A 13,165-nucleotide genomic window follows, 5' to 3' on the forward strand; every position below is an offset into this window, starting at 1 on the left:
ATAATCAACCTACTGAAATCGAACATCCTGCCAAACAGAGATTCATTTTGAATGATCGTCCTGTTTAAAATACAAAATACCTAGGATAAAGCTTGCTTCATTCATTCACCCTTTGGTGCAAATTAAATTAATCAGATTCACACCTCAAACAATCAATAAGAATCTATGATTAATAACTAGAATTGGGACATATAGGATGGGGTAGAGTAAGGTTTAAAAAGTGTATCATTTGGAGGCAACAAAGTTTGTAAGCATAGACAAATCTAGATTTTAAACCGCATCTCCACTTTGCCCTGTGATCATCAGCACTTTACTCTGAGCTTCATGTTAATCTGTAAAGTGGGATAATGTCTACTCCCAAAGCTGTCATGAAAATCAGATAAAGTAATTTATATAAAGAGCCTGTACAGAATTGAAACTCAATTAACATTAATCCTTTGGGAAAAGATCTATATTGGGTGGAGGACTATGGTCCATGAACTACAACCAGAAGAATTAAAACCCAGAGTGCACAACCATGTATATAAAAGACCTAAATAAATGTGTAGCTAAACATTAACTGATTAACACGATTAAAGAAAATGGATGGTGTACATGGAAATTTTTAGCAAAACCGGAAGAAAATTTAACTAATTTAGCTAAGAGAAGTAAATGGGAACGTGTTTAAAAATTAGTCACACAACATATAATGTTGCATGTTGCATTTACTGAATTTTTTTTTTTTTTTTTTTGCGGTACGCAGGCCTCTCACTGTTGTGGCCTCTCCCGTTGCGAGGCACAGGCTCCGGATGCGCAGGCTCAGCGGCCATGGCTCACGGGCCCAGCCGCTCCGCGGCATGTGGGATCTTCCCGGACCGGGGCACGAACTTGTGTCCCCTGCCTCGGCAGGCGGACCCTCAACCACTGCGCCACCAGGGAAGCCCGCATTTACTGAATTAATGCAGTCTTAATTAGTATATTCAAAGCCCTTAGGGCTGTGACTTCAATAGGTGATCTTTTCTAACACAAATAGTTTTTTTTTTACATATAAATACCTTATTTAGTTTTTCCTAGATTTTGTTCTTTACTTGATCTTTGAGAAATTGATTATGAAACCACCACCAATTTTGTACTTTAATTTTTGTCATCACATCCATCATCTTGAGTAATTAATACAGATTTCACTGAATAGAATTAAGAAGGGTGTTTGGAACACAGAGGTCAGTATAAGAAGAGACAGTCATTTTAAGTTGTCTTGAACCCATGCAGTTATTACATGTTTCTCAAAACCGATATTTCAAACAACATGCAAAAATTAATGTCCTATCAAAACAGTGAAGGACAATAGAAACACTCCTAATGATTCTCAGGAAAGAAGGAAAAAAGGAGACAACAAAACCAGTAATGGTGAGATTCCACCTGCTGTAACAACATCTTCTGACTGGTTGTCCTGGAGGAAAAAGCCAGGTGAACCAAAGCAGCATGGCTCCGACAGCCCTGCCCACCAGTGCAGTCCAGTTTGAGGTTATTTTAGAAACTGAGTGGGACTAAGGTCCAAAATACACCCCAGTCCTCTCTCACTCCTTCTCCCCAATTCTTATCCACCAAGCACCAGCTAAGGCTATTTTACCCTTTTTAGAAGTAAAAAGTAGTGCGAGACACTCCACAAAACAGTGGAAACCACAAAAAGGAGCGCTTGTACACACACAGATCCACTTAACTGAGCAAAGGGCGTGGGACTGCCTCAACAACAATTTAACTGTCTACAGAAAGAGTACTTTGATTTTCTTAATTAGATATTTCATACAAATTAAAGAAGCAAGAGGAAGATATGAAATGTTCAGTCATGGTGATAGAAGCCTGGTGCTCGGTTTTCTTGTAACGCATCTGTGACAAGTGGTAATTTGACCTTCCTAATCGTTCAGTTAACAGGACAAATTTCCTCACTATGGTGATTAATGCCTTACTACTGCCTGATTCCATTGCTTCTTGGTAGTTCTATAATTTTGCTAAATGTAGACAGCACAGTAAAGAGAGAGAAAACATTCATTTGACAATAATAATTATTATTATTTGTATTGTTTTTAATAAGCTAACTTTATTATTGTAGATTTAACACTCATTATTGAGTGACCCTAAGATCAAGCTTCACTACCAATTAAGAATTCTCAAGGGAAACAGAGAGGGATGAGATGTTCTACAAGATATAAAATGCCAATACTGCGTAACTTGTATAGTCGGTGGGGTAACTGTGTCAAACATAGCAATGAATTCAAGTCACAAGAGAACTTTGTGTCTGGCTATTACACAGAGATTATTGGAGACACTAGTGAGAGACATTTTGATTTGGTGGCAAATGAATACGGGTAACGGCTTAATAGTTCCTAGTTACCAATTCTTCTCTTTATTAAATATTTTTCTAGTTATCTACATAGTTATAGGCTATGAAGATTATTTAAAACCTTAGTTTATTAAGCAAAGAAATAGGTCCGTTAATAAAATTAAGTTGAAAATTGTTTCTAAGAACAGGCCAATATCATTGATGAACACTGATGCAAAAATTCTCAACAAAATACTAGCAAACAGAATCCAACAGCACATTAAAAGGATCATACACCATGATCAAATGGGGTTTATCCCAGGAATGCAAGGATTCTTCAATATACGTAAATCAATCAATGTGATACACCATATTAACAAAGAGGGATAAAAACCATATGATAATCTCAATAGATGCAGAAAAAGCTTTCAACAAAATTCAACACCCATTCATGATAAAAACTCTCCAGAAAATAGGCATAGAGGGAACATACCTCAACATAATAAAGGCCATATATGACAAACCCACAGCCAAAATCATTCTCAATGGTGAAAAACTGAAACCATTTCCTCTAAGATCAGGAACAAGGCAAGGTGTCCCACTCTCACCACTATTATTCAACATAGTTTTGGAAATTTTAGCCACAGCAAACAGAGAAGAAAAAGAAATAAAAGGAATCCAAATTGGAAAAGAAGTAAAACTGTCACTGTTTGCAGATGACATGATACTATACATAGAGAATCCTCAAGATGCTACCAGAAAACTACTAGAGGTAATCAATGAATGTGGTAGAGTAGCAGGATACAAAATTAATGCACAGAAATCTCTTGCATTCCTATACACTAATGATGAAAAATCTGAAAGAGAAATGAAGGAAGCACTCCCATTTACGGTTGCAACAAAAAGAATAAAATACCTAGGAATAAACCTACCTAAGGAGACAAAAGACCTGTATGCAGAAAACTATAAGACACTGATGAAAGAAATTAAACACGATACAAATAGATGGAGAGATATACCATGTTCTTGGATTGGAAGAATTAACATTGTGAAAATGCTATACTACCAAAGCAATATACAGATTCAATGCAATCCCTATCAAACTACCAATGGCATTTTTCACAGAACTAGAACAAAAGATTGCACAATTTGTATGGAAACACAAAAGATCCCGAATAGCCAAAGCAATCTTGAGAAAGAAAAACGGAGCTGGAGGAATCAGGCTCCCTGACTTCAGACTATACTACAAAGCTACAGTAATCAAAACAGTATGGTATTGGCACAAAAACAGAAAGACAGATCAATGGAACAGAATAGAAAGCCCAGAGATAAACCCATGCACCTATGATCACCTTATCTTTGATAAAGGAGGCAAGAATATACAATGGAGAAAAGACAGTCTCTTCAATAAGTGGTGCTGGGAAAACTGGACAGCTACATGTAAAAGAATGAAATTAGAACACTCCCTCACACCATACACAAAAATAAACTCCAAATGGATTAAAGACCTAAATGTAAGGCCAGATGCTATAAAAGTCTTAGAGGAAAACATAGGCAGAACACTGTACGACATAAGTCACAGCAAGATCCTTTTTGAACCACCTCCTAGAGAACTGGAAATAAAAACAAAAATAAACAAATGGGACCTAATGAAACTTAAAAGCTTTTGTACAGCAAAGGAAACCATAAACAAGACAAAAAGACAACCCTCAGAATGGGAGAAAATATTGCAAATGAAGCAACTGACAAAGGATTAATCTCCAAAATATATAAGCAGCTCATGCAGCTCAATATCAAAAAAACAAACAACCTAATCCAAAAATGGGCAGAAGACCTCAATAGACATTTCTCCAAAGAAGATATACAGATTGCCAGCAATCATATGAAAGGATGCTCAACATCACTAATCATTAGAGAAATGCAAATCAAAACTACAATGAGGTATCTCGTCACACCAGTCAGAATGGCCATCATCAAAAAATCTACAAATAATAAATGCTGGAGAGGGTGTGGAGAAAATGGAACCCTCTTGCACTGTTGGTGGGAATGTAAATTGATACAGCCACCCTGGAGAACAGTATGGAGGTTCCTTAAAAACTAAAAATAGAACTAACATACAACCCAGCAATCCCACTCCTGGGCATATACCCTGAAAAAACCATAATTCAAAAAGAGTCATGTACCACAATGTTCCCTGCAGCATTACTTACAATAGCCAGGACATGGAAGCAACCTAAGTGTCCATCGACAGATGAATGGGTAAAGAAGATGTGGCACATATATACAATGGAATATTACTCAGCCATAGAAAGAAACGAAATTGAGTTTTTTGTAGTGAGGCAGATGGACCTAGAGTCTGTCATACAGAGTGAAGTAAGTCAGAAAGAGAAAAACAAATACCGTATGCTAACACATATATATGGAATCTAAAAAAAAAAAAAAGTGGTTCTGAAGAACCTAGGGGCAAGACAGGAATAAAGACACAGACTTAGAGAATGGACTTGAGGACACGGTGAGGAGTAAGGGTAAGCTGGGACGAAGTGAGAGAGTGGCGTGGACATATATACGCTACCAAATGTAAAACAGATAGCTCTTGGGAAGCAGCTGCCTAGCACAGGGAGATCAGCTCAGTGCTTTGTGACCACCTAGAGGGGTGGGATAGGGAGGGTGGGAGGCAGACACAAGAAGGCGGGGATATGGGGATATATGTATACGTATAGCTGATTCACTTTGTCATACAGTAGAAACTAACACACTGTTGTAAAGCAATTATACTCCAATAAAGATGTTAAAAAAAAAAAAGAAGAAAAATCAAAACATCACACTTTCCCTATAACACACTTTGCACATCTCCTGATGTTAATCTGTTTTTTGTTTCCCCAGCTCTATGGTTCCATTTCTTATCTTCTCTGTGTTCTTTGTGTGAATGCTAATTGAGCACGTAGTTCATACCAGGCTGTCTTCCATACATTCTGGACACAGAAATTAATAAGACTTGGTATTTCCTTTGGATGAGCTCAAAATTAACTACAATAACATATAATGACACGTAGCACATCCCAGGGGTGCTACCCTGGAGTCGAGAACCAAGGGTTGTAGAGATACAGAGGAATGTTAATGTTCAGGAACAGGCAGTGGGGGCATCAGGAAGAACATCACAGAGATTTGTTTTGATCTGTCTTTGGAAGGATGATAATGCTTTCTTTAGGGTGAGAAGCTGAGGGAAATGCAATCCCGTCACAGAGACTTTGCGGTGTTTATCATAGGTAAAGGAAGACTTCTGAAGGGTAAACAAAGCCTTGGTGAAATAAAAGCGCATGGCTTCTTTGAGAAACTCTGAGCAGTCCAGTATTATGGGAACATAAGATTTGTAGGAGATGTGGAGTTGCAAGATATTCAACTAATTGATATTTATCAAACACTTATTATAGGCAAGAAACCATACTATAAATAATGCTATGTACTTTGTTCTATATAAAACATTCAATCAGCCTAACAAAGTAGATGTTATTCTCCAAATATATATCAGAAAAGGAAACTGAGGCACCAAGAAGGTAAACTTGATCAAGTTCACCTAGTTACTGTCAGAGCTGGGGGTCCAGCTAGTTCCTCTAAATACATCCTACTTAAAAACCCAAGTGAATTCAACTCTGAAGGCACCAAGTATCATACTAAAGAGTCCAGAACTTTATCAGTGAGAGTTTTAAGGAGTTAAGATAGCTTTTTAAGCCAAGGCATGACCTAAGTACTTTGAGCAGAAAATATGGAAAAGTTTTTAAGGGCTTGGGCATCACCACTTAAGTGTGATTTGGCGAGTTCATCTCTCTCAGGTGCAGGGTTCTCCTCATAAAATAAGGATAAGAAGAGCATGTATCTTATGGGATTGCTGTACTCATTATTTAGTACATGAAATTCATTTACAATGACTTTTGGCTCTGATAAGTCATCAGTGGTATGCGATTTTTATTTCAGAAATAGCTCTCTGATGGTATTATAGAGAATGAATTGTAAAGGGAGGGAAGCTTCAGTCCTCAATCCTCCAGAAGAAGGATGAAGAGGGCTTCAACAGAGCACTTGGCAATGATGGAAACGTGGGGTTGGCATTAGGAGATATTTCAGATGTAAATATTGAAAGGAATTGGTGACCAACTGGGTTTAGGGAGAACAGAGAGCAAACAACAGAAAATGACCCTGAGGTTTCTAGACTAGATGGCCAGATGAATGTTGATGTCTTAACATTTTATACTCCAACTGCTACTTCCCTGCGAATGAATTATCCTAGGACTCTCTCTGCCGCCACCAGTAATTGATTTAGTGACTATTTATAGCCAAAAAATAAAAATAAAAACAACACTGGAAGCCAGTAGAAGCCAGAGAAGTCGGTTCCTCCCACTAAGTCTAGCCTATGCCTATAGCCCTAAGCTGACCGTGTTCTCAAGCCCCTTGGGTGAGAAAGTAACTGAGTAGTTATTCCACAAGCTGGCAGACAAGACAGCTTCTTTTCAGCACCAACCCTGTTTAGAGGTATGGTGCTGGTGGTGGGGAAAAGGGCTGATGAACAGAGCCCACCCACAGTTTTAGGACATTTTGTTTTCACTTGGGACAATACTGAAATAAAATTTTCAAACTGTGAGGAGGAGTGTTTCTTGAGAATTCTTATTTTATCAACAAATACAATTGATCAAATCTAAATTCTATACAATAACTAGAGTCCATGAAATGTTATGAAGTTTAGTTATGTAAAAGAAAATGTAGATTATGTTACTGTTGTTACTATATACTACTGGACGGAGCATGAAAATGTATAAACTGAAAGTTTAAATGAACACCGAAACACATTCTAGGCAAGCTCCTCCCTGGAAAACTTTCTTGTTGCTTGAATTACACGCACACAAAATATATTTCTAGTTTTCTCTAAAGACTACCATCTTTATCTCTACTTATACAATTCAGGAATTGAGAGGGCTGAATATTTGCATGCCATATAACATATAAAGCTATTATAAAATTTATTTTGGAGCTATTAAAATTTTAACTAAACTACACTGCCTCTTTAATAAGTTTGTATTATGTATAGTGACAAAAGGTGAGAGGAAATAGACAAGTTTATTTTAGATCTGGGGAACAAAGGAAGAGTGGTAATTAACCCGAAATTCTGGTCTCCATTTATATAAAAGCTTCTTCAATTCATAGTCTATATAGTGTTTTTCTTTAAAAATAATTTCAAGAAAACATCTTGGGGTTTAGAAGATGGAAATGCACATTAGTCACTCTATGATTCAAACATCCTGAAAGCAGAGATAAGGTTGGATACTCCTTTGCATCTCCTCCTACTGTTTCTCTAGTGCCTAAGACCTTACCTGAGAGAGAGGTGGCACTCGGTATGCATCTTCACCTATACTCCTAACAACACAGCATTTTCTATAAGGCCTTTTCTCATAATTCTTAGAGATGGTAGATTCAATCTTACCAAACCAAAACCTCTTTTGAGTTGAGTTGAATCAAACAATACCTCTGGAACTTTGTACTGGTCCCAGCATGACTGGTGCCCTGTCTGGATCTGGTCTCTGACTGGATCAGAAAAGGACTTCCCTCAGTCCCTTCTCATCCTTTAGTTCTTTAAAAGCAACACAAAGATAGGGATATTTCTGATTTGCTAAAAAAAAAAAAAAAAAAAAAGTTGCCATTGCACTATGTCTGAAAGCATAGTGGCAAAAATACAGAAACACTCTGACCTCTAAAAATAATGCATTTTAAGTCCTGTTTTCCTACTGAGTTAAGACCTTTATTTCTCTTGGAGAAATTTACTTTGATTTTTCCAAATGTTTAGAGTGGCTTGATAATTTAAGGTAAAAATCACATATCTAGATGTGACGGAAGCAGTTTAGCCCTTCAACTAGCTACCTCTGTTGCACGACACACCCCAAACCAGAGATGAGCAATAAATTAAAGGATGACCAACTAAATGGTTCTTCTGTTACCTTACTATTAACATCATCTCCAAACTATGAGCTAGTTAATAGCTGAAGTGTTTGCTATTTCTCAATCACTATTGCTTAAAAAAGGTGTTTTTAAAGTACATGTATTATGCTATTAAAATACATGCCCATCCTTATATAAGCTTCAGCGTAATTATAGTTTTGTATAATTAGAGTTTTATGTCAAAAGATTTACAGCTTTATCACCTCAAGCAATATTTCACAGCTGCCAAGAATGATTTATGCAATAATGACTTAAGCCGTAAAATAGAATCCTCAAAGGAAAGGCTGTCAAATATTCCTACTGCAAATAACTAGGTTTTAAAAAATTGATTTTCTGGTAAACAGCAAGCCCAACTGGACCTGGTAAAATCACATAAAGGAATATTGTAGGAAGCATCGCTTCACAGTGGTGATCATGCAGCTCACCATACACCACGTCAATGTGAACTCCTTGCATAGATCAAAAGTTTAAACTGCTTATAAAGCCTCTGGGTCACTTTGGAAAACAAGCTTTCAGAAATAATGCCATGGGCATGTTTTTGTTACTCCAGTGGGAGAGAATGGAAAAAGTGGAAACAGTATATCTCAACTTTTTGTTAATTTGCTCATTGTGCTTATTGCATCACGATTCATATTACAATGAAATGCTAAATAAAGCATAAATAAAGGAAGCATTTACTGCATATACTTACGAAACCAAGAACCTCTCAAAAGTAAATGACCTCAATTTTAAAGGATTAAGGAAACTTTGGGAAACAAACCAATGAAAATGCTGGCGATCTTGTCCTTTCCTGCTTTTATAAATGTAGAGTGGCTGGCAGGGAAGACTTTCAAAGCATTTGAACTTCACAAGCTCTGACTGATTTTGCAGTTGCCATGTGAATAAAACTAATACACTCAGAAGATTCTATTCAAGGTATCTGAACTAGTAGCAAAAACACAAGTTTATTACATTCAGAGCAAATAAGTCTAACTGTGTCTTCTGAATCTACAAAGGTCATTCAAATTAATATTTTTCTTTGGAAAAAAAGAAAAAGCTGGCCCATCACCTCATTTTCTCCATTATCAGTAAAAGCAAAATAGGCAGCATTTGAGTATCTGAGGATACTCAAGCCCTTGTAGATTGAGTCACAGCTGAAAATGAAGGCAACAGAATCAAAATTATCACCAAAGGTTGATATTTATATACCTAAACAAGCTTCCAAATAAAGATTCCTTGTCTAAAACAAGGAGGTTTTAATTCATATAACCAAGCAAATCACTGATGGTATGATTTGCATTAGTCAATGTACCAGCACTTTTACTGTAGAAATTTTTATATCCATGTTTGTGACTCCACATTAAATTGGTTTTTAAAGGTGTTTTGAGATCATTTTACACAGTCACATTGTACAAATTAAACTAGGCTTCCAAACATCACCATTTTACTTGCAGTTTAATAAATAACACTCTTTTCTATCTGAAAATATGGTCTGAAAATATAGTTAGTATCTAAGTGATCCATACAGTCCAGATTCATTTTATACTTAAATTCTACAAGTTGAAAAAATTCTTAAATGTACCAGAAAACATTAGGACCAACACACCCTACAGTAACCACAATACAGACTATGGGACATCGTGATAGATACTCATATGGGAAAAAATGTCAGACATTCAACTGTTGGCATCAGATACACACACAAAAAAGATGAACTGCATTTGAGTAGTGAGAGCCTCTGTCCAAGAAATGCTTTCAAGACAACAGAGCAATTAAGCTATTTCTAGTATGCCAACCCTACTGATTGAAAAGTAGGGGGAAAATGAGAACTTTAAACCCTATCTCTATTTTGACTGGTAATGATATAACTGATTTCATTCCAGATTAATCCAAAGTTATACAAACCTGTTCCAGTCACACTTTGTTATTCATACCCACTTAAGATGATGTTAAGGAAAATCCAGTAATTAAGAGTTGTACATTTTCTATTATGAAATATTTAATTATAAGAAAATAAGAGGAAGAGCTAAAGCTTTTCCCTGTTAGAATGTATTTTACCAAATGATGAGTCATTATATGATATAAGCTATAACATATCACTCATTTACTCGTTTATAAATCTTAAGAGTTACCTAAAAATCTGACCAGATACCCCTCTGCCTCACTGATTTCTATCAATGGAATTTAAAAAATGATAAGCAATATCAACAAAACAAACTATAACATGCATTTTTAATTGATTTATCTTTAAGTTCTAAATTGTCAGATATCATTAAGTGTTCACATTTGAGAATGTATATACTTTAAAATGGGTATATCTGAATATTCGTACATGTGAGTTAATATACATACATTATGTATATAATGAATGCATGCCCATTTCTTTGAGAACTATTACAGGTCTAACATGCTTACGCTCCCATAGCAAGACTAAAAAAGGAGGAGGAGTGCCCTTGAAGTTGAGGTATGACCTTAAGTTTCAGATGCCAGTTTTGCTGCAGCTATAAAAATGAATACTAATAATTCTACATATCATAGTTCCTTTTCTCCATTTCTTACTTTAGGAAAAATCTTGAATACATGAACAGGCTTTATTATTTGAATAGACATAGGTTTACTAGACCAATTTTATAAGTTCCTATATATCATCCTTAATCTTATATAAAAAGGATCAAAAGAAACAAGAGGCATTGCCTACCAAATAAAGCCGAAGAGCCAAGAGACATCTATAACAGTAACAGTCTTAGTTCCAGATATACATTTTTCTACAAGACTGTGAAATCTTTTCAAGTTCAAGCAAATAAAACCTTATTTCTCTCCTACTAAATGCATATCAACGCAACCAGGAAATTATTGGCTTTTAAGTTATTCCTTAGGGAAGACAGTGAGATTGATTTGTGGCATTTTGTCCTCAGTGACATTAAGTTACTGGACTTTTGAAGAGTACAGAGTACCCTTATTCAAAAGAGAAATTGTCCCTACTAGTCCACTAATGAGAGTCTCCACATTTCTTGAATCCTGCAACACTACAAGCAAATCATATATCTCCAATTGAATATTAGGGGCTTCTCTCACTATGAACTTTCAGTAATCAATTGTCAAAATTTCATTTTAATGGAATAAAACATAAGGAATCCTAAATGGATAAACTTTACCATTTTTGTGATAGTAGGTGACCTCCACTTTCCTCTCCTCTGACCCCAGCAACGCCTGGGCAATTTGGGCAATATCATGCCTCTTGGTCTCGGGCCCATGGAGGAAGTCGCAGGTGCATGGCTTTTGCATGACATCTGGCCTGGAGAAACCAGTCATCTCGCAGAACCCATCGTTGCAGTAGATGATGGCACAGTTCTGCACTCTGGCATTTGCAATGATAAATTTTTTATCTGTAATAAAAAGATAGTAAGGCACCTTTTAAAAAGCTTCCTCAAGATTCTCATAAACACTGGAACAATTTGTTGCATAATAGGAGATCTGAAATGCAGGTGCTTCCCATATTGCTAACTGCCCAGATTTTAAAAAGAAAAAAGAACTCTAAATAAGAAATTAATGGTCCTAAGTAGTTTTAACAAAAAGTATTAAGAAGCTTTTCTTCAAATTTTGAGAATCATTTCCCAAATAGTCTAGTTCTCAAGCCCTGTAACTCTCAAGGGTCCTAATGCACACTCAGATAAGCAGCTGGCCCACTGATAGTTCCAGAATGCCATTTAATTGTAAGGTATTTTCGATGCCAAAACAGTGAAGCATCCTGTAGCTGTCAGGTTCCTCATTTCAACCTTGGCCCTTAGAGTACAACTTTCTTAAAGTAGTTATTATTCCTGGATTTGGCTTTTCTCTATCTCTCTAAGGCATACTACACACATCATGTTAAAAAAAAAAAAAACCTGAAACTATTAGCAATGAAATTATTTCACGTTAATTAGTAGTTTAATAACGCAAAGGTTCACCTTTTCATAATATATATTATCCAGAAGACAAAAATATTTACACACACACACACAGTAAATATCATGTTATCACCTTTTCACATTTACTTTGGGGGACCCTGCATTTTTGTATGGTAGTAGGGATTTTAGTACAAAGGGCTTATTAATTCTGATCACAAATTATATTTACTATTCCCAAATAAAATATGAAACAGGATACACAAGTTTATTCTGAACACAAAGTACTATATCCTCCCATCACTAAATGCAGTGTCAAAATAACTGCATAATGCACAAAATAAATGTGTGTTAATGTAGTTTTAAGGAAATGTCAAATATAAATGAACAAGTATAGGATCTAAAATTAATGTATTTATATAACAATTATTTATTCCTCATAATTAGTGCATATGAGAATATTACATTTCTCTGCATTCAGTCTTTGTGCGATTTACTTATTACACTTCAATTTTTAAATTTCTAGTGGAAATTTAAGGGGATAATGAAGGGACAAAAATATTCTTTAAATAATGAACTGTTTGCCTTGGGAATCAACACGGATCAGATATTACTTTTCCCAAATTATCCAGCTTGGGATTTGCATTGATTCAATGCAAAGTTTAGCTTCTATAAACTAGCAAAAGCAAGCATCTCTGTCATACCACACAGCCTTGCAGTTTAACCAAGGTAATAAAATACAGTTTGCATAGCCATTTACATCGCTGCTACCATTAACATTCTCTTGTTCCAATAATATGCTCTGCCCTGCTCCCGACTTTCTGGAAGTCTACAATAAAACGGCCACAAAATATAAACCCATGTTACACTAGTTCGTTCCCTGTAAGATAGTACAAGAGTAGGGCATTAAGTAGCAAGGCAGATAATGGAGCAGTGGGAGAGGAGGATCAAATTGCCTCCTATAATGGAGACCATAATCTAAAATGTAAATCAAAATTAATATCACAGGCAGAACACTCGA

General features: G+C 36.0%; 1 protein-coding gene across 1 annotated transcript in view; it reads right to left on the bottom strand.

Annotated features, from left to right (window-relative positions):
- KCNH7 (potassium voltage-gated channel subfamily H member 7) overlaps positions 1-13,165 on the bottom strand; it is a 453,303-nt gene that overhangs the window by 439,716 nt on the left and 422 nt on the right. The window contains exon 2 of the mRNA XM_079924588.1: positions 11,416-11,646. Coding sequence (XP_079780714.1) covers positions 11,416-11,646 — 231 coding nt within the window. The remainder of the gene's footprint in view (positions 1-11,415; positions 11,647-13,165) is intronic.

The sequence above is a fragment of the Stenella coeruleoalba genome, assembly GCF_951394435.1.
Source record: "Stenella coeruleoalba genome assembly, chromosome: 6".
NCBI lineage: Eukaryota > Metazoa > Chordata > Mammalia > Artiodactyla > Delphinidae > Stenella > Stenella coeruleoalba.